The sequence below is a fragment of the Culex pipiens genome, chromosome 1 (assembly GCF_016801865.2).
Source record: "Culex pipiens pallens isolate TS chromosome 1, TS_CPP_V2, whole genome shotgun sequence".
NCBI lineage: Eukaryota > Metazoa > Arthropoda > Insecta > Diptera > Culicidae > Culex > Culex pipiens.
In genome coordinates, this window is record NC_068937.1 from 79,057,058 (window position 1) to 79,078,248 (window position 21,191).

Below are 21,191 nucleotides of genomic sequence, written 5' to 3' on the forward strand. Positions count from 1 at the left end.
GAATGAGGAGTTGAAGTTTTTGTATAAATTTCGTTTGTTTTTGCAGAATGTTTGTTCATTTTACACTGAACACATTTTTCTACAAAAGTTTTGATTAGTTTTTGCATGTTTTTAAATTTAAAGTATGCTTTCAATTTTTTCCAAAGGCGGTAAGAACCAACATGACCTCCTATCGGCGAGTCATGATAATATTCTATAATCTTTAGTGCTTCAAGTGGATCATTTATAATTCTACGTTTTTTATAAAAGATTAACGTAAGGTTTATTTGTTTTGAGTTTTGGTTAGTAATAGGATTTGGTTTGGGTGTGGCTAGCACTTTGTACGCGTGTATAAACTTTTGAATATCACATAAACTTGAGAATTCAGCGGTTAGCGCTAGAGCTAACTTGTCTATTCCTAGTTTATTGGCCTGTGAGTCAATGTTCTGAATAATCTCCATGAGATTATCATTAGTATTAGACAGAGGCATAGGGATAATTAACGCTGGAGTTAATTCCTTTCTGGATCGCTTGTCTCTAATGGAAATTTTTATACCGGTTTGCGCATTTGTATCAATACCAACTATTTCAAGTTTTGGTAGATTATAGACGTCATTTATATTGCAAGATTCGTAGATTTTGAGTTGATCAGGCTCTACTACTGAGCTTGGCTTTGTTTGATTTTGTTGATGCAGTTTTGTTCGCGCTCGTGTTTGTACGAGATGCACATACATCTGTTTCAGCTCATCAATGTCGATAACTACTCTTGAAAGTGCGTCAGCTCCGACGTTTGATTTTCCAGTTACTGTGAAATCGAATTCTTCGAGATCTAAGCGCATTCTAGTAAGTTTCGATGATGGCTCTTTCATTGAGAACAGATAGACTAGTGGTCTATGATCTGTTTTAACGACGAATTTCCTACCATATAAATATGGCTTAAAATGGTCAATTGCCCAATGTATGGCAACGAGTTCCTGTTCTATAGTGGATTTATTTGATTCACCTTTAGTGAATGTTCTGCTTGCGTAGCATACTGGTAAGTCAATATCTCCATGATTTTGGGATAATATTGCTCCACATGCTATTTTTGAAGCATCCGTTGTTAAAATGAACTGCTTTTCGAAGTCAGGAAATTGAAGAATTTCTGGTGATAACAGTTTATTCTTAATTTCTTGAAAAGCGTTCTCGCATATATCAGACCAGATGAAAGGTTGATTTTTGCGTAATAGTCGATTTAATGGGTGAGCTGTTTTAGCGAAATCTGGCAAGAAGCGTCGATAATAATTTGCAAATGCTACAAATCTTCGAACATCATCTGCATTTTCTGGTTTTGGATATTTTTGGATCACTTCATATTTTGATTTGTCCGGTTGAATGCCTTTATCTGAGACATGATGACCTAAATAAGTCACGTCAGTTCCGAAAAAGTTACATTTTGCTGGATTTAGTTTAAGATTGAAGTGTCTTAGTTTGGAAAAAACATTTTCTAAATTTGAGATGTGATGATTGATTGAGCATCCGACGACGATAATGTCGTCAATATAAAGGAATGCACATTCTGGTGGCAATCCACTCAAAGCAATCGTCATCATTCTTTGAAAACTGTTGGGCGAAATGTTTAATCCGAATGGGAGTCTATTGAATTCGTAGTGTCCATTAGAACTAGAAAAGGCTGTGAATTTTTTTGATTCCTCTTCAAGTTCAATTTGGTGAAATCCGGACATTAAATCCAAAGTTGTGAAAAATTTTGCTCTACCTAGATGATCTAAAATTTCATCAATTCTTGGTAAAGGAAATTTGTCACCGAGAATCTTTTTATTTAATTGTCGGAAATCCACTACCAACCTCCATTTTTTCTCGTCATTGTCGGTTTTTTTGGGCACTAGCATTATCGGGGAATTATAATGAGACGTTGAGTGTCTTATAATCCCGTCATTTAGCATTTTGTGCACTTGTTTGTTTGTTTCCTGAATGTGCGCTTCTGGAGTTCGGTAATTTTTAATATAAACTGGTCGACTATCTTCCAAGTTTATTTTTTGTTTATAGAAATTATTCGTGGTGAGATGATCATTTTCTAAAGAGAAAATATCATTATATTCACGACATAATTCTATTAATTTGTCTTTAGCTTTTTTGGGAACTTTATCCAGTTTTAGCGACATCAGTAATTTTTTATGACGTTTATTTTTGATTTCGTGACCAAAGTTATAAGCGTCAAAACTGTCGACATTGGTCATATTTTCAGTAAAGTTTTTATTGATCTTTACTGTTTTATTAGTAGTATTCAAAATTTTTACATATGGAAAACTACTATCTACAATGGAGTTTGCGATGAAGACTCCACGGTCAGTCTGATGTGATTTTATTAAATACACAGACCTGGTATCTGGTAAATTTACTTTTCGAAATACTTCACAACGAGGAGGAATATAAGTATTTCCTTCCAAGTTGTCAATTATTTCGAATTCAAATTTTTCCGAATTGACAGTTCCGGAAAGTAACCATGTATCGTAATCGATGTTACAATGGTACTTTGTAAGAAAGTCTCTTCCAAGAATTCCATCAGTGGGGATTGTTACTTCCTCATTGATTAATTGGAATTCTTGAGATACCTTTATGTTTTCAAAAATTATGTTACCATAAGTACTTCCCAACGTATGAATACCTTCATCGTTGATACCTGATATGGTGCATTTATTTTCGGAGTCCATTGGAGTGGATCCAAAAAGTTTCGTAATTTTTAATAAGGATATTTCAGCGCCGGTATCGACTAAAAATGTACATTTGGCGTCTGATATATCTAATTTTACATTAATAAAATTACTTAAATTATTGCTGGCTGTAAAAAACCGCTTTATTGCTGGTTGTGAGCCTGGGCAATTGTTGTGTTTGGTTGGTTTGGTTGTTGTCTTTGTCCCCCAACCTGGTTGTTCTGTTGGGGGATCTGACCGTTTTCCGTCCTGTTGACGAAAACTTGACGATCAGCCCCCTGGTTTTGATTTTGGTTGTAATGGCCTTGGTTATGTTGACCTCGACCTCTTCCTCTAGAAGAACGTCCTCTGTCACCATTGCCATTGCCATTACCATTACCATTACCATTACCATTACCATTACCATTACCATTACCATTACCATTACCATTACCATTACCATTACCATTACCATTACCATTACCATTACCATTACCATTACCATTACCATTACCATTACCATTACCATTACCATTGAAATTATTTCCATTTTGAAACTTATTCTGTTGGTGTTGACCTCCTCTATTATTAAATTTTCTTCCGCGATTATTTTTCTGCTGGAAAAATATGTTTAAATTATGAGATTTATCGTCTACTTCCATTGCTTTGGCAGTAGCTTCAGATAATCTCGTGAACGTCCCAGCTTCTAAAATTAACTGAGTGCGTTCATTTTTTAGACCTTCACGCAGAGTTTTAATAGCCGTTTTATGAGCTATGTTCCCCGCGTGGTCAACAGAGTAATTTTCGAGTAGAAGAGCTGCTTCCAAATGATCAGCTAGTTCTTCTATCTCTGCGATAAATTTTTTCAAAGAACCATTTTGTTTGGTTTTATTTAATTTATTTATTATTGTTTCGGATGAAACCGAACTGGAGCATTTAGCTTCCAGTTTTGTCACGATTTCAGCCAAGTTAGCAGGGTTGTCTTTTTCGTCAATTTTGTCAGCACAACCTGAACTGCGATTGGTTCAGTTGCTGCTGTGACGAGTGGTGTCAATGCAGCTAGTGCACTTGTCACATTTTTTAGCTTATCTCCCTGCCCGTCATACTCAGGGACGAGGGTAGAAGCTATTTGAATGATTTCGGCAGCACTTGCCATTTTAACTTTTTCATATGATCTGTTTAATGTAATTATAGCTTTAACTAGTGTCCTAAATGAAAGTGGTTCGACGTGTTTTTCGAGCTTTTCATTTATTAATGTTATGATTTCTCCTTGGAGAAATCGTAAAGTTTTTGTTAACGGAGCTTGTTTTTGCTCCGGCAAATATTCAATTTCCGAAAGTCCTATGCGATATAAGCTTTTCGCTTTATCTAATTTCGTTAATAAGGTCTTAGACCTATATTTTCTATTCGGGTTTTTTGAAAAAAAATTTAGAATAACCCCCAGACCTTCATATGTTTTTTCTAATAAATTTTCTGTCATCTAGATTACTTATCTTATACATTTAAATGAAGATTATAGCGGGTATGCAATCTCTGTTGTGTGCTCCCCTTCTTGAAGGTTGATGATTCGGGTATGCGGCCACTTATGTGCGCTCCCCTTCTTGAAGATTGCCGAAAACACCGCGTGTTGCGGCGTATGGCAACGGTAAACTGAGCGATGTGGACTTCCTTCGACTTGAGCGGACTGTAAAAACCCAAGCCTTTGTGGACTACGTTTCCGGCACAAATAAACACGCGACACTTCCGTAAAAAACAACAAACTTTCTCTATTTCCGATGCTATTTACAAGAAGTCGATGTTTTCTCTTCGCGATCCTCTTTTCGACTGTTCTTTGCGCGCCGTTTCGCTGTCTTCGTTTTCGCGCGAACTTTCGTTGTCGCGCCGTTGTTTTTTGTTCTGTCAGGTTGGCAGCGCCTAGCTGTCAACCATGCAGGGGTGGGGTTGCGCACACTGGGCAAATTAGCACGAAACTGGGTCAAAACTTCGGCTTGGGCCGAACATTCTCCCCCCGGGTTGAAGTCTCGTGACTTCTAAAGTCAAACGCACCGGAAGTGAATCGGCCTTTCACCTCTCGTCTCGCCAGAATTCGTTTGTGGTTCAAGTTCGTGGATGCGTCTGCTACGTTAGGTCTGGTGGTATTCTTCGGTCGGTTGATTGTTGGAGCAGAGCTCGGCTAAACACCCGGGTCCCAAACCAGGCGTAACTGCTTCTCGCTCTTGGTGAGGACTGCTGGTTGCTGGAGCTTCTCTGCGAATTTTCTGGCTGGACGGTTACTGTTGTGGTTGCGATCGGTTGATCGTGCGACGTTGGCGTTGATCAACTGGCAGCTGTACGTCTCACTCTCGTGGCTTGGCTTCTTGGCATTGTCCTCTTGGACGGCAAGTACAATGCAAACTGGCTGTTCACTGCTTGGAAGCGGTTGTTCCTCGACGTTCACTTCGTCGGCGTCGGTAGGCTGCAATGAGCGAACTTTCTCGTCCTCCACTGCCTGGTTCGTGGCGATATCGGGTTCTTCGTCGAACAGTCTAGCTGTCTCCGGCCTTGGAACAGCTTGCGGGTCATCGGACTCGGCGTCTTCTCGTTCTGCGTCGGCTGGTAGCAGTGAACCAAGTTCCACTGGCTGACACCAGCCAACGTCGAGGTCACCGTGGATCCGCTCTTCTGACCGCAGCGTAGGAGTTACGCCCGAATCGCCGGACATGTCGACGTCACCTCGAACTCTTGTCGAGGCTTCGTGTCGAACCACTTCAGGTTCGGCGGGTGGTTTCATCTCTTGATGCTCTGCAGGAGGTTTCTCTGGTTGGAGGGATCTTTCTGGCATGCTTTGGTTGGCTTTCAGGTTGGAGTTCGTCTCGGGACTCTGTCCGAGCGGTACTTTGATGGGTGCAAAGCAGTCGGTACACGAGTGGAAACCGTTGCACCGCGTGCACAACGAGTCGCCACGCTCTGTGGTTGCGTTGGATGGGCTCGAGAGGAGTTGGATTGGGGCACATACCTTAGCATCAGCTGCAGCTGGGTCGGTTCTCTCCGGAACATCGCCGTCACCGGTACACTCGCCTTCACCACGAGCCTCGCTCGTGAAAAGCGAAGTTGGGATGGCAACCTGCTGCGAGACTGCTAATGGCTGAGCTTGCTGTTCATTGGCTTGGACTGGCTGGGACAGCAGTGCGCGACTGAGGGCTACGATCCGCTGGTTAGCTCCTTGGAGTAACCCCTCAATTTCTGCGCACTCCAAGTCATGGGCGTCTCGTTCGTCAGCGAAAAGGTCACTCTCCTTCACATCTTGCAGCACTTGATCCAACTCACCGTAGTATCGCTCGATGTTCTTCGCGAACACCCGGAACTCCGGCATGGATGGCAGTTGGTGATCTTCCTCCAGTTCAGTAAGTCTGCTTTGAAGTAGCAGGATCTTACCCTTGACCTGGCGTCGCTTGTTGGCCAAGCGCTTTGTGGTTCTCGGTCCGGTTGGGTTCATCTTCTTGGTTAGGTGGTTCTAGTACTCACGGGATTAAGTTGCTCCACCGTGGTCGCGATCGTGGCGACACGACAGCTGCAGCTTCCTGGCACAAGTTTCTCCTGGGTCTCTTCTGCTCGTGCAGCGAGAATCACTGGTCAGGTTCTTCTGCTCTTGCAATCAAACACTTCTGATCGGGGTGTCGCACTTGCTTAAGCGCAACAATTTGGCAACAATCTTCTTCTCGGGTTACCTCGTCGCAGCCACACCTTCCGGAACCTTCCTACTGGCGCTTGCAGCAGGCCCTTTCCTTCAGTGCTGTGACCTCGACGCAGCTGGATTCTGGAACCTTCCCCGCTGACGCTTGCAGCAGGCCACGTTCCACTTCTTCTTCTGTCGTGTGCAGCTGGAGCGACCGCCAAATCCGCAGCGGTACTGCGAATTGGAATTTTCCACTCTTGGGAACACAAAATGGCGTCGCTTCGCGCACTACACACAGACACAGATTCACGAAGACATCTTCACTTTTTGCGGGCTCTTGCCGCCACTTTTTCCGCCGTTCTTAGGCCACGGAGTCACCTTCCGGAAAGCCCTAGAACTGTCACTTTTCCGGATCCCGATAGAGCACTCTTCTTCCACGGCAAGATGGCGGCGCGTGCCGTTTTCTCGCCGAGCGCACTCTCTTCAGTTCTTCTTCCGGTGGCCAGGGGGCCACCTCCGTTTCACTTTTTTTCGCTCGACGCGGTCCGCTGACCTTCCGTCAGCGTCTTCCGATCCGTCGTTCTGCAGGACACAGATACACGGCACGTTTTCACGCGGAGCACTCGAGACGATCGCGGGATGGAGGAAGCTCTGGAGGAACGCGGGAAGTTCAAGTCCGTCACGACTCTGAACTTTTCTTTGGATTTTTTTTTCAAGATGGCGACCATCCGGCTGGTCCGCCGCCACTCTTCACTCTCACTACACGAACTGGCCGATCCGTAGGCCACTGTCTTCTGTCCGGTTAGAATGGACCAAATGTTGCGGCGTATGGCAACGGTAAACTGAGCGATGTGGACTTCCTTCGACTTGAGCGGACTGTAAAAACCCAAGCCTTTGTGGACTACGTTTCCGGCACAAATAAACACGCGACACTTCCGTAAAAAACAACAAACTTTCTCTATTTCCGATGCTATTTACAAGAAGTCGATGTTTTCTCTTCGCGATCCTCTTTTCGACTGTTCTTTGCGCGCCGTTTCGCTGTCTTCGTTTTCGCGCGAACTTTCGTTGTCGCGCCGTTGTTTTTTGTTCTGTCAGGTTGGCAGCGCCTAGCTGTCAACCATGCAGGGGTGGGGTTGCGCACACTGGGCAAATTAGCACGAAACTGGGTCAAAACTTCGGCTTGGGCCGAACACCGCGTAAGGATATGCATCCGTTAAACAATAACGCGCTCCCCTTTACGGTTGTTTATTTCCTGGCGCGGCTGCACCTGGTTTCGCTGCTGCTAATGCTGCTGCTGCTGTTGTTGCTGCTGGTCGGCTGCCCTTAGCCGATTCCATCGTTGGCGTTCTTTTTCGTAAAAGATCTTCTTTTGACTCTTAGTCATTCGCGGCGGCGTTTGTCTTATTATTTTTTTGTTTTCAATATTGGGAATGTATGGTGGACAGTTTGCGTCTTCCCAACACTCTTCGTTGCACATTGTAATTTTAAAATCGTTCTACGTCTCTTTTCTTCTAGTTTATGTAAGATTTCGTAGTCACAGAGTTTCACTCGCGATACGTAAGTTTTAAATTTCATTTTAACTGCTTACTGATGTTCTGCGAATATTTTTCCTCCAATTTTTAATCTTGCACATTCTTGCTGTGTGCGGATTCCGTCACTGGTGGTTAAAAGGTTTATAACTCTTTGTGGATTCAAAAGATTTTTCACTTTCGAATTTTTTGGTTTCACCAGAGTTATTTTATTGTATTTTCCTGTTTTTTCCACTAACACCGATTGTTCATAGTTTCTCAGTATTGTTAAAAGTTCACATTTTACGAGGCACTGAATCAGGCCTTTTACACATTTTAAATTCGTTCTTACGATGATTGGCACTGATGTAGTGTTCAATCTGTTTACTGTGATTTTAATGGTTTAGCATAGCATAGCATAGCATTGGTGTCTACCCGTAGCTGCTACTCCGTTATTGACCAGGACCCCCAAACATTGCTCCGTGGACCACAGATGAAAAGTAGGAACCAATCATCACCTCTTCGCAATTTTCAAAGGTCCCTATCATGCTGATCAATACCGACGCCGGCCACGACCAGAGGTAAGACACGGGGAAGTGGATGGGAATGTTAGTCCGATACTTGAGTGATGGGACCGCCAAATCGACTGCGTCTCCGACAAAGTATCACATGAGTTTTGAGGGGTTAGTAAGATGGGTATGAGGTCAGGATTCACTGTGGTAGGTGATGCGACCATAAGCAATTTGTTTATCGGTTGAAATTTTAAAAATCTTAGGCAGCCGGCTGCGGAAAGATAGCTATCTAGGGATTTAAATATAGTATTAATTCGACCGCGATTCTCCAGAAATTCTCCGTCGGCGTGCCTTCCGATCAACGGTGATGTAAGAAGGGCTTCATTTATTGAAATGATTATTGAAATGATATAGAAAGGGCTTAATCCAGCAATACGACTTGCTAGTCTCAAAAAAAATAGGTACTTTTTTATAGAAAGCTATAAATAGAGAACAACACAAAAAAACTCATCGGCCAACGAACGTGAGTGGAAAAAAAACAATGAAAAAAAAGAAGGTAAAAAAAAGAACTGCGCGTCCCGAAAAGCACCACACTACTGATGCCATTATTTAATTATAATAGCCAATCACCCCATGCACTCGAACAGCGACACAAAAGAGACGGAAAATAACACGAAAAACAGGACTGCGCGTCCACACAGGCACCGCACTACTCAATTGTTTCAAGTTGAACAGAAGTTGTCTAAGAACTAGAGTCCCGTTTCACCTTAAACTTGGTTGTTTTTGTGATAAGCAGTACCTCTCTAAAACCGTTGTTCAAACTATCTACTTTGCACTTGTGCTATGATGATAAATTAGGTCAACACGATGGCTTTGGAAAATTCCCCCATTATTTGAAGTGTCCAAGATCCTGGTAATTCACCGAAAAAAAACCTAGACAAAATTTAGTTCTTGGGTCTGTTTGTAAAACTTTACCCTCGAGTTATTGCTAATTATAACGTCAACAGCATAGAAACTACTATCAGTCATTGTTTTCGTTTACTGTGATTTTAATGGTTTCCATATTTACTGTACTTGTTGGTCTTTGATCCTGGACGATCGGCCTCGCGCACGATGTGGGTCAGTTCACTGATCAATTTTCCGTAAATCGTTTGTTAGATTGTTTTTCGTCATTTTCTGCGCGCATTTTCTATAACACTTTTCACTGGGGGTCACCGGAGTTCTGAGCACTTTTTGATGTTTTTTCACACATTAGCCATCCGAATGGCTCGCTCAGCCACTTGCTGGGACTGGTGGCGGTGGTGCGCGTTGCACAATTTTAAAATTCCATACGCCAGCGCTGCTAATGCAAGCAGTGCAATTGAAATCGACTGGATCGCGTCATGGGTTGAACTGTTGTCAACTGCGACGATTTCGTCTGCGCTGAACCAACCCATTTTCACTAGCACCGAAATTTTCACTTTTCACTTTTCCACAGATTTTTTTTTCGTGATTTCGATTCGCTTTAAAGTTCGCGGCGCGTTGCGTCCGAGCCGCTGCTCACGGTCGCCATGTAGCCTTGATTTATTAAAGGGTCTTTAGAATTTTGGACCATAGGCTGTCATCTGAAGTAGATCGGTGTCCTCAAGCCTGGCTTGGGAGCGATCACTAAACTGTACAGTTCTGGTCTGTGTTCTAGAAAGAATTCCTTTATTTGGTGGCTCCTGGCCCTTTTATATGAGTTTGGTTACATTTCTTACATCGTATTTGTAGAGTTTACTCATTGGAGACATCTGGAGTTGGCTCTCTTTGTTTATGGCCCGAAGTGTCCTTTGCGCTGGATCAGCATTATCCAGCGCATGGCCACTTTGCCGTAAAACCCGAAAAATTGTACAACCCGAAACAGTCCCATGCGCAAGCACAGCAGTTATGCCAGCGCATATTGAACCGATTGTTATGTAATTTGAGTCCTGGGCCTGGCTGTGTGTGGCTCACTCAGCCAGGCAGGGCAATAAATTAAAATTGAAGTGTGAGGCAGTAAATGATGGGTTGCAACTAATTAGCTATGCAGGGTTGGTAAACCCGTGCAGGGGTGGTAACCTATCACAGCGGACACGCGCAGAAATAATCCGATTTCGAGATTTTTTGCAATGAAAACAAAAACACGACGTTTGTTTTGTTTTACAAATCAAAGATTGACAGCTTGTACACGGTAGAGTGAACTTCACGATTTTTTAGCTCAAAACGTTCAGACTTCCAGATTGGATTCGGAGCGAGTTTCGGAGCGTTTGGAGGGTTTGGAGCCGATCAAGCGGTTTCAAACCCGAGAAACCTGCCGGAACCTAAGTGGCACCCCCCTAGACTTCGGATAATCGAATCAGGAACAAATGAAATCGGCATGTTTTATTTGCTTGTTTTTAACATCAAATTCGGCATCTGCAACCACATTTTAGTTAAATATGAACAAATCTGGTGTTTTTTTAAAGGTCCAATACACCAAATTTTCAGTTTTTGCTTTTTGGGTGTTTTTTAATACCCCGGACGGTTTCAAAAGCACCCAAAAAGCAAAAATTGGAAATTTGGTTTAGGCTGGTACAAATATTTTTAAAAGTTTTTGTCACCCCCCACCCCCCCCCCCCCCCTTCAAAATTGGCCCGAAAAATCAGGGGACAAAAAAAATATTTTTACAATAAACTTCAAAATTTCAATGAAAATTCAAGTGCAACCAGCTGAAATCAAATTAAAATACATTCTCCTGCGTTTAAAAACATTTTTGGGTTTATTAAAAAATCTTAAGATTTTTTGAAAATTTTCGATGCAAAATCTTTTTTTCGATACAATTTTTGTTTTTGTCAGATCGAGTCAGATTTGCGATTCCTTTCCGTAGGGTCGTAAGAATTTTCGCGTCCGCCGTCGGTGTGTTTTTCGTTTTTTTCGCGTGCGTGTGTGTGTGTGTGAAGGTGCGGCTGGCTTTGGCTGTCCCGATGACAGTTGAGCCATCAGATTTGCGATTCCTTTCCGTAGGGTCGTATGAATTTTCGCGTCCGCCGTCGGTGTGTTTTTCGTTTTTTTCGCGTGCGTGTGTGTGTGTGTGTGTGAAGGTGCGGCTGGCTTTGGCTGTCCCGATGACAGCTAGCCAGTTCGATTTGACCCTATCAAAACCCTATCATACAATTTCAGCTCGATACACATCGAATCTCATCGTTCGCACCGTTAATCAGTACCTCACTAAACATCAATCATTTAAAACTCGTAAAATCATCTCAAGTTAAAAGTTACATCCATTACAGTTACAAATGATTTTGGTTCTATCTTTCCACAGCCGGCTGTCTAAGACTAAACCATTTCATTAAAAATTTAACAACCGATAAACGGGAAATTTCTCATCCGCAGTATCCGATTGCTTGCCTTGAGAATAATATATAATACCTTTCAACAAACACTATGATTTTGGGTCGCATCATCATCTTCTATGATGAATCCTGACCAAATACCCTTCCCTACTAACAAATTTTTAGGTTCCTGGCGCTCGTGGGGTGTAAGCACAGAGTAAATCAGCTGCCCTAGTAGCAACCTGCGCTAACTAACATTCCCGTCCCTTAAAATCGAGGTCTACAAACTGACATGGCGGGCGCCGTTGGTGACCAATGACTGTTACCTATTCGCAACTGATCTAGCTTTAGCAATCATGGTGTTTTATCTTTTCAGCGCCACTAGATCGTCGAAGCCTATAATCAGTAGTGCTGAAAGGATATTACGGTTCTGTTCAGCAACGGAGGGGCAACCATGGGTGATCTCTCATGCTCATGCTCATGCTCAATTTTTGTTTTTGTCAGATCTTCAAAAATCAAACCATCCACATTAACGACCCCCGGGTCTTTTGTGGTCTCTATTGCAAGTTTCTGCTCGAACCTAGGAGTCCGAAGGCTTGAATGAGGAGAGCACCCAAACCTCTTTATACTCCAAGGAACCTTCCACCCCAGTGTTTGGACTGACGACCTTCGGATTGCGAGTCCAACCGCCGCCAGCGATTCCACCGGAGTAGGCTTGGTTTGGTGTGTTGTTTGTACTTATGGCATGGAGACGACTCCTACACCTGGAATGACTTAACGGCCTAACAACCAAGGCCGGGACCGACATTTTACTTCCTCATCCGATGGAAGGTTGGAGCAGATGGGAATCGAACCCAGAATCATCCGCTTACAAAGCGGACAGCGTAACCATTCGGCCACGCACTGCCACTCAGATCTTAGATTTTTTGAAAACTAATGATTGCAAAACAACTGAACTAGTGTAAAATGCATTTTAAAACACTTTTTTCATTTAAATGTGAAGACTATGGCTTGTTATTTAAATTTTTATATTTTTTTATTTTTTTGTCCCCACCTTGACCTCGGCCAGGGCCGAGGGACAAAAACTTTTTTAAATATTTGCATCGGCCTTATTGGACCTTTAAAAAAAACACCAGAAATATTTCTTGACCTCCATTTTGGCCGCCACATTGAATCCAAAAATTCTAAATTATTTTATGGTTCTTCAGGGGTCATACTTAAGCTCTACAATCAAAAATAAGACAACAAGATCTAAGGATTTTTGCTGTCCCTATTTAGACTGTAGTCCCGATTCGCCCCAGATGACGGTAATTATTTCTATGTAGCCCCTTAGAGAAGTCCGCTCGGAAATTGCTATTTTCGAAAGTTAATAACTTTTTAGCAAAAAACCCAAAAAAATAAGGTGTCTTCGGGAAAGTTTTTCCAAATTTAAAGAAGATATTAGTTCTGAAAATTGGTAAGAACTGGATAGTTTTCGCGCCTTCCATTGGTCAAAAACTGAAACAGTTGCTTTTCTCCATACAATTTGACGATTTTGCTGAAACTTGGTGGTCAGTGGTCAGAAAAAGCTCAAATTTTGGAACTTAGGCTAGTGATGCGTAAATCTTTGATTTCAGGGGATAGCCCCAAGTAAGCCCAGATTTGGACTATCCTAACAAATGTAATGTTAAAACTACAAGATAAATGAGATGTTACTGAATGGAACAATGTTCAAATCTGCAGCTCAATTTTTAAATATTGGATCCATAATCTACAAAAATTGAGCCCGGCAATGGACAGGCAAATTACTTAGTTTGATCAATCAATTCTTAATTCTCTATCTTACAAATTATTTCTGGGAAGAGAACACACAATCATTGATTTGAGATTTTTGAAGGTAGTACAATTTTAAAAAAAGTGAAAAATTTCGGGGGGGGGGGGGCTGCAGCCTGGTAGCCCCCCTCCCCCTGGCTACGGGCCTGCCGGAATCGGTCAAAACTGGATATTTGACGATTTTTTAAAGTTTGGGGTCGAAAAGAACCCCAATACCTTTAAAGTAACTTTTGTTATGGATGCTCCCCTAGGGGTCGTCCGAGGTTTATTTGTTTAGTGAAATGTGTTTTTATACTATAAATTTAATGTCAGAAAATTTCAAGGCTCTAACATGTATATAGCAAAAGTTATTGCAAATTTAATTTTCAAAAAGGCCGAAAAGGACCCCAATACCGTAGGAAGGTTAAACAAGGTTTTTTAAAAGCTTTCAACAAAAACAACGAAATGATAAAACATACTTTATAATAGGGCAAATCATTGGTAGGGACACTACTGATCCAGGAAAAATTGCATTTTGATAAAATGAGCCTTAAAACGAACCCTAAGCCTTATTTTGTACTTTCCAAATATTATAAGAAAACAAAGGTTCTGAAAAAAAAACTTCATTTAATCTTATGCCTCGTGGCGTTTACGTTATTTTGGCGGTTATGTGGTAGTAGAATCAGCTACCCGGTCACGGAAATTTCTAGCAGAAGTTGCTCTGTTAGAATCCTGCTAGAATGATTCTAGCAGGCCTGCCAGATTTCAGTTAGAATTTGGCAAGAATTTCTCAAAGAGCGAAACCTGTAAGAATTGTGTTAGAATTTTGTGAGAATATTCTGACAGAGCAAAATCTGTCGAAAATGATGTCATTTTCGCCAAATCGCTTTGTGGCGAATGTGGTTGCCGCCATTACCATTTTGTCATTGAACTTGTTCAAACAAGTTTACTTTTTCTGACGTTGATGGAGATGCATTATTTTCCTGCACCGCCTAATCTAGGTAAGTAAATTGAACTGGGGTAGTTTCTATCTATTCAAAATAAATAACATTCTGCTTTCATATCCACAGGAATCATATCGAGACGAATTCTTCCGATGGGAGCTCGGATTTTTCCCGGAACGAAGCCGGGGAGCATAGCAACGGATTTTGACTACGATTTCATCGACGCCAACACGTGGAGTTCCTTTAAATAGAACTCACGAATGTGTCCATGTGGAACTGGCACATTAAAACGCGAGCAAGATGCTGACAAATTATGTTCTGTAACCGTTCGGAACCTCACTCGTGAAGGTTACCGCGATTTACGCGATTTGTTTTCCGTTTAATGTAAAAGTTGGGAAGTGTTCGCGTGTCAAGTGTTTTGTCTCCGGTAAACGACCCAGCAAGTGACGTCCACCAAGAACGCAGCCAGCAGAAGCTTCCAAAACCGACCACCAGAGGACCTCGTCGGCAGTGGGCGGTAGAGAGGTGACATGACGGTAGGTTGGAAGGTCAAGGAAAAGGCGCGGAAAGAGGAGGGGAAGGACGTAGAACGACAACCGTCCAGGACTTCCCGAGATTCGTCCTATTGCCCGGACAACGTTAGAGCGAGCAGTCGGAACGCTACAACTCCGCTGCTACGCAAAGTTCAAAGTGAACGAGTGCACGGTAACCAGTACCGTTAGAAGTGTCCCAGCTAGAACCAGGAAGGAGCTGGAGGACATCAGGACCCCTCGTACTTCGTACGCCAAAAACCCAGTCCGCAACCGGACGTGGACCCGTGTCGAGCCTGCTCCTCATCCGGGTATTCCGGACACCCTCGATGGTGCTCCGAAGGTCGTAGGACGCAACCATCCACGACGGAGAGCAGGCCGACCAGTGAGTAACGAGGAGGAACCGTTAACGACCGCAGCCAGTCGAGTACGCCATCCAGTACACCAACCCCGGAGGCTGCGCCACGAGACGGCGAGCGCCGGAGCTGCGGCGAGTAGCAGCAACCACAACAGAAGGAGAGGAAGCGGCGTCACCGGAAGCTGAGTCGGAATACGGGGCCCCGAGAAGAAGGAAGGAAAAGAAGGTCAGATAGCCATAAGAAAGTGGGAGGAAAAATAGAAAGAGTTCAACCAAGATTGTGGAGTTTTCACTGGATTCCGACGCATTTCCCAGCTTACCGCGATTCAGGACCGCAGGCATGCCGACCCTGAGGCTACATGAGGGAGTCTCGGTAGCGCTCGTGAGCCGGTGGTAACCCGACAGTTACAGTTCCGAAGCAAGTCCGATAACACGATCATTATCGGACTCTCTGTTTTCCTTTCACCAACAAACCGAGCCCGATAACATGATCATTATCGGACTCTCTGTTGCTCTTTCCCAACAAGCCCAAGCTTGTTGATTTAGGCTCACCTGGCTAGGAAGGATTTGTCTACCTAAAATCCTTCCAACTAGCTAGCTAGGATAAGTTTTAGAAATAAGCCACCAGTCTGTAACTACCTCTTAAGCGGAGCGAACACGGCTCAAATAAAAATGCTTAAAGACCCAAACTGTCTTTAATTATAATTGGCGCAGCCGGTCGGCGTCGATCAACCTCAGAGCAGAATCAAATAGTGCATGCGTGTGATTAATAACCATTCGCGAAGTGTGTTCCCGGACAGATACGGAATTAATCCCGAACGTCACCGGAGTATTCGAGCATCATCGGAACATCGGAATTGAGGACACCGCCAACAGAGGAACCTGAGGAGCAGTACTCGACGAGGACCACCACGACTAGCAACTTAATTGATTTGAGAGCCATCCCGCCATACGTCGCATCAAGAGGATGACTCAGTGAGAATCAAAAGAGAAGAGTAGAAGTGAAGTGAAGGAAAACGACTGGAAAAAATGTACCAGTTCGTAAATATGGAACCACAGTTCCAACAAATTTTATTAAAAAGACTTCTTGATCTAAAAACAAGACTCAATTATTCTATAGAAGATGGAAATATATCCTCTTCTCTTATAAAAGACCTGAGTGCCCTGTTAAAATGGAGTGCAAAAATTGGCCTCCTTGGGGAGTCAGATGTCAAAAACGTTCAATATAATTTGAACATAGTACGAAAATGTACTAATCAAACAATCAACGAATCAACATCAAGTGAATTGATGGATATAAGGATAAAGAATCAGCAGAAGGCAAGGAGCCAACTACCGGGATTGATGTTTGAAAACAGTCCAAAGTGTTTGATTGAAATGACAAGTCAGAATAGATCAACTCAAACGGACAACAAACAAATAAACAATCTTCAAGAAAAATCGCCAAGCAACGTTATCTTAATTGCAGAACGTAGAAAGTTCACCAGTTCGAAAAACAAATTTACAAAAAGGACAAGAAACATATTTCAAGGTCAACATCGCATGATACGGAGCAACAATCCAGCAAAAAACACGTCAACAAAAAGTTCTATCGGAACAAAAAAATCAACGGATGGATCAAGAATCAGCGAAGCCAACAAAAACCAAAGGAACAACAAGTTATCTAGAAATCAACGGAACTTCAAGTCAACGAATTGCATGTCATCGAATAGGTAGGGGAGAGTGGGGAGACTTGATCCCCTTTTTTTGTATCGCACATAACTCTGTCAATTTCTCACAAAACTATGATCTTTTTGCATGAATTGAAAGCTTAAATATTCAACTATGTTTGGCTGATAAAGGTATTTCATCAGATAAACTCTTCGAATAATGCCAAGCGTTTTAAAAAATTATTTCAATCCGGCATTTTCAAAATGTTGGGGGTAATTTGATCCCCCTTGCAACATTTTGAAGAAATCTTAAGCAAAATGTTTCTTATTCATCCAAACTTTTAATTTTCTATAAGATACAGCAATTTCACATTAAACCTGTACGTTTGTGTTCAAAATATAACAAGTTTTGCATGTAAAATATTTAAAAACTTAAAATTTTCTTTTTTAGACCAAAATCGAGCATGTTTACAAAAGCTGATAATTTTTGTTTACAAAACTTTTGAAAAATGGTTCAAACTGCAGTAAGTTGTGTACAACTATACTAAAGTAAACTATGTATGAAAACCCAGCCCAATTAATTAATCTTGAGGCTGATTCCAGTGACTGTAAAAATGCAGGGATCAAGTCTCCCTAAACGCACTTTTTTAAACAATTGATTGTAAAAATAGTATGACGATAAATTTAACATCAAATGCATAAGGGTTTTGGAGTTGATAAGTTTATCAAACAATTCATGTATAAAAAATATTTTTTTGAATAATTTTTGAGTGTTTTCTATACATATCAAAACAAAGAAAAAAGATCTCTTGGAAGTTTTTAGCAGCACTTCTTAGAAAAATGTGTGTAACTCAATCTAAACATTTTTTAATTTTTTTCTCTGTTTTCTACAATGAGTTTTAGTCAATTTCGCACAACTTTCTAGAACAAAGCTAATTGTTTTACCCACATGCTGACGAGATACGGGCTTGGGATCAAGTCTCCCCGGGGATCAAGTCTCCCCACTCTCCCCTATGTGTTAACATATCCAGAGTTTTTTTTGAAAAGGACCAATAAACTATTGTCTTTCATATGTTGATAGGACCTAATCAAAAAAAACTCTAGATATAAAGATAAGTTCGTAGATACAAATTCCAAAATTTTGTCAAATCAAAAGCTTTACGATAGGGGTAAAAAGTTGTCAATTGATCTTTTAACTAGAAAGTGGAAATACAAATCAACACCCCATAAATATGTTTTACCATGTAAGATAGTAGGCCAATTTCAAAATTATAAATTGCAAAACCGCTTTTGCGATCGGGGTAAAAAAAAAACATTCATATAACAAGTAAAAACATCGTAGGTGACAGATCAGTGATTCAGACCGATTCAAATCAAAATGGCAAGACTTCTGTTAACTATATTAACAAAATATTTTGCAAAATTTTTGAAGTAAAACTGCTCACTCCATATCTAGACATCGTGGAATACGCTTTTAAGAAGCTGTTATCGAATATCAAAGACACATGTTTTTTAAAATGATTTTCATGAAATAACGACAATTAAACAAAATAAAACTGAAGAGACAGTTATTGATCGCATCTAAATTGCTTGATAACTAAAATTCAAATTGATAAAACAATATCCAATCAAAAGCTGCAAAAATATTTTGCCCAGCAAAAAAAATGTGTTGTATAAAACCAAGTACAAGGACATTTCAAGATTGCTGTAGTATTCACAACAGAAAGATATAAAAGAACAATGCATATATTAGCTCAAACAGATATAATGTACACTAAAACATTTTTTTTATCTGTTTCAAATGTTGCTTTGAATTTAATATCAATATTTTTTTATCTGAAGTTCAATGCAAACATAACAAAATAGTGTTTACTGTGTAAAACAAACAATCGATTGGTGTAGACCAACGACCATTTGTGAATTGTGTTCAATAAACTAAAATTATAACGATAATTGCAGAAGTAATTCAGAAATAAATGTCCCTAACATTTATTACAAGATGTGAAAAAAATAAACACAAATTTAATTAATAAATTAGATACTATAAAAATAATAATGAAGAAAACATTCAACAATGTTTTTTTTAAGTCAAAGGCTTCTAAATAAGCTGATAAAAAGCTTAAATTTTAAAAAGAAAATCATTTTGCCACAACTGAAAACTATCAGAAGTAATTTTACTCTACGATTCATATCATTCAGAGAAATCTTGATGAATAAAAAAAATGTAAGCAGCTAGCAATAAAAAAATTCTATATAGACTCCTAAATTTCGAAATATAAAAATTCAACAGCAACTGTACGGCATACTAATATAATACGGAAAATAAACCTACCACGAATATTTTAGAGTTTTTGGTACTCTGAGAATTTGATGATAGAAAAATTAAACAACCACCCACATATTGACATTTTGTCATCATATTGTGAATAATAATATGTGTCCAAACAACACAGTATCAATTCAGAAAAATGAATGTTACAATTAAAAAAAAAAGCACACACAAACTGTAATTCAAAAACTTTGACCGATTAACATTGAGTTTAAAACGAATTATGATTTAAATTGAAAAAAAGTGCTTTCTTACTACTTTCGAATATTTAAAAACTAAAAATTTAAAGCAAAATACAGATAAAAAATAGTCTCAGCTTTTCTGTGATTAAAAGTATTTGTTTTGTATGCTTATTTGATAAAAAAAACTGTATCTCTTAAAAAAAGAAAAAAAAAGACCAGTGTTCAAAAACCAATCCTGACAAGTCCAGATATTTTTTAGGATTTTATCAAGAAAAATTAAACGATACTGAAAACAACAGTGTTCGGACAATACAACATTAACAATGAAGAAAAGGTTTCAAAATGCCTAAAAGAAATTTTGTATTTTTTTTTTGTGAGAGTGGATAGAAATTCAATATACATAATCATAGACAAGATAGAAAAATCTGCAAAAGAACTTTGAAAAGTTTTTTTTTTCTTCTCCCAAATGCAAAAAAATCTATGGTTATAAATATATATTTAAAAATCTATTAGTACCTAAAGCTAAAATCAATGAATCAAAATGTACTTATAATCGTAATACGTTAAAATATAGGGTGAATACACCTTAAAACTTTTGTTTACATCACAAAATATAAGATTGCAAATAAAATGATTCAAATAGTGTGTGTCAACTAATAAAAAAATTACTCAATTAAATTTCATTCTGACTGTACATTATAACTCATGACTCTCGCAACAGAACAAAAATAATCATAAAAAGGTTAAAAGTATTCAATATGATCCAAAGTTAACTAAAACAATTAATTAAACATAGTTTTATTTTTCAATTCAATGAAATCTTAAGTACAGCAAAAACATTAGGAATATATTTTTCCTTTGACAAAATATAAAAGAATAGGAATTTAATCATACTAACTTTCAAAATCAGAAAACGTTATAAAAAATATGACTATGTTGTCTTAAAACAAGTAACTGAACTTAATTTAGGTAAAAAAAAAAACAAAAAACTGCCATGTATAACTAAAACATCGGAATACATTGGATCAGTTTACAGAAAGAAATAGATGAAGATTTGAAACACAAAATTATGCATAAAAATCGTTGCAAGCGGTAAAGACTACACATGAGTTCAAGAACTATTACAGATACTGTGTCAAATGAATTCTCAACAAACGATAACGTTAAGGATAATAATAATAAAAATTACATAAATTAAATCGGACAGTTATAAGCCATAAAAAAAAATGTAGTACAAAATAACCTTGATGCCAAAAAGGCTAATTAGCATAAATTCAGTTCTAAAACCAATACAACTGTTGTAAAAAAGTATCTCAAATATTGTGTTAACTGGTTGAAAAAACAAACAATAATTACAAAAAAAAACGTATATTTGAAATATTATAATGAAAACACATCCACTTGTGTTACATTTTCAAAAAAAAAAAAATCAAGAAGCAAACCATGAATAAAAAATGTATAATTACTCAGTTATTTCATGTTACATTTAATCTATTAACTCTTCAAACAAAAATAGATAGCCAGGAACACAAAGTTAAATAGATAATTTTTAAAATTATGAAAATATTTTGAATTATAATTCAAATCCACATATATGAGGATCGCTTATGTTACTGAGCAAAACTATAATCAAAAACACATCTTAATTATTTAGGCGTAAAGAACAGAAACACATTTATATTATAACGCATGAGGACATGCTTTTTCACCCCCCGGAGGAATTATGTTCCGAAGCAAGTCCGATAACACGATC

General features: G+C 39.7%; 1 protein-coding gene across 1 annotated transcript; it reads right to left on the reverse strand.

The window, feature by feature from the left end:
* Nucleotides 1-1,328: 1,328 nt before the first annotated feature.
* LOC128092858 (uncharacterized) lies at nt 1,329-16,975 on the reverse strand. The gene has a single exon (XM_052707831.1). It carries the CDS (start codon nt 6,142-6,144, stop codon nt 4,843-4,845), a length of 1,302 nt encoding a protein of 433 aa, XP_052563791.1. The 5' UTR covers nt 6,145-16,975; the 3' UTR covers nt 1,329-4,842.
* Nucleotides 16,976-21,191: the final 4,216 nt, after the last annotated feature.

Coding starts and splice junctions, on each gene's coding strand:
- LOC128092858 (XM_052707831.1), bottom strand. CDS start 6,144: ATGAACCCAACCGGACCGAGAACCACAAAGCGCTTGGCCAACAAGCGA.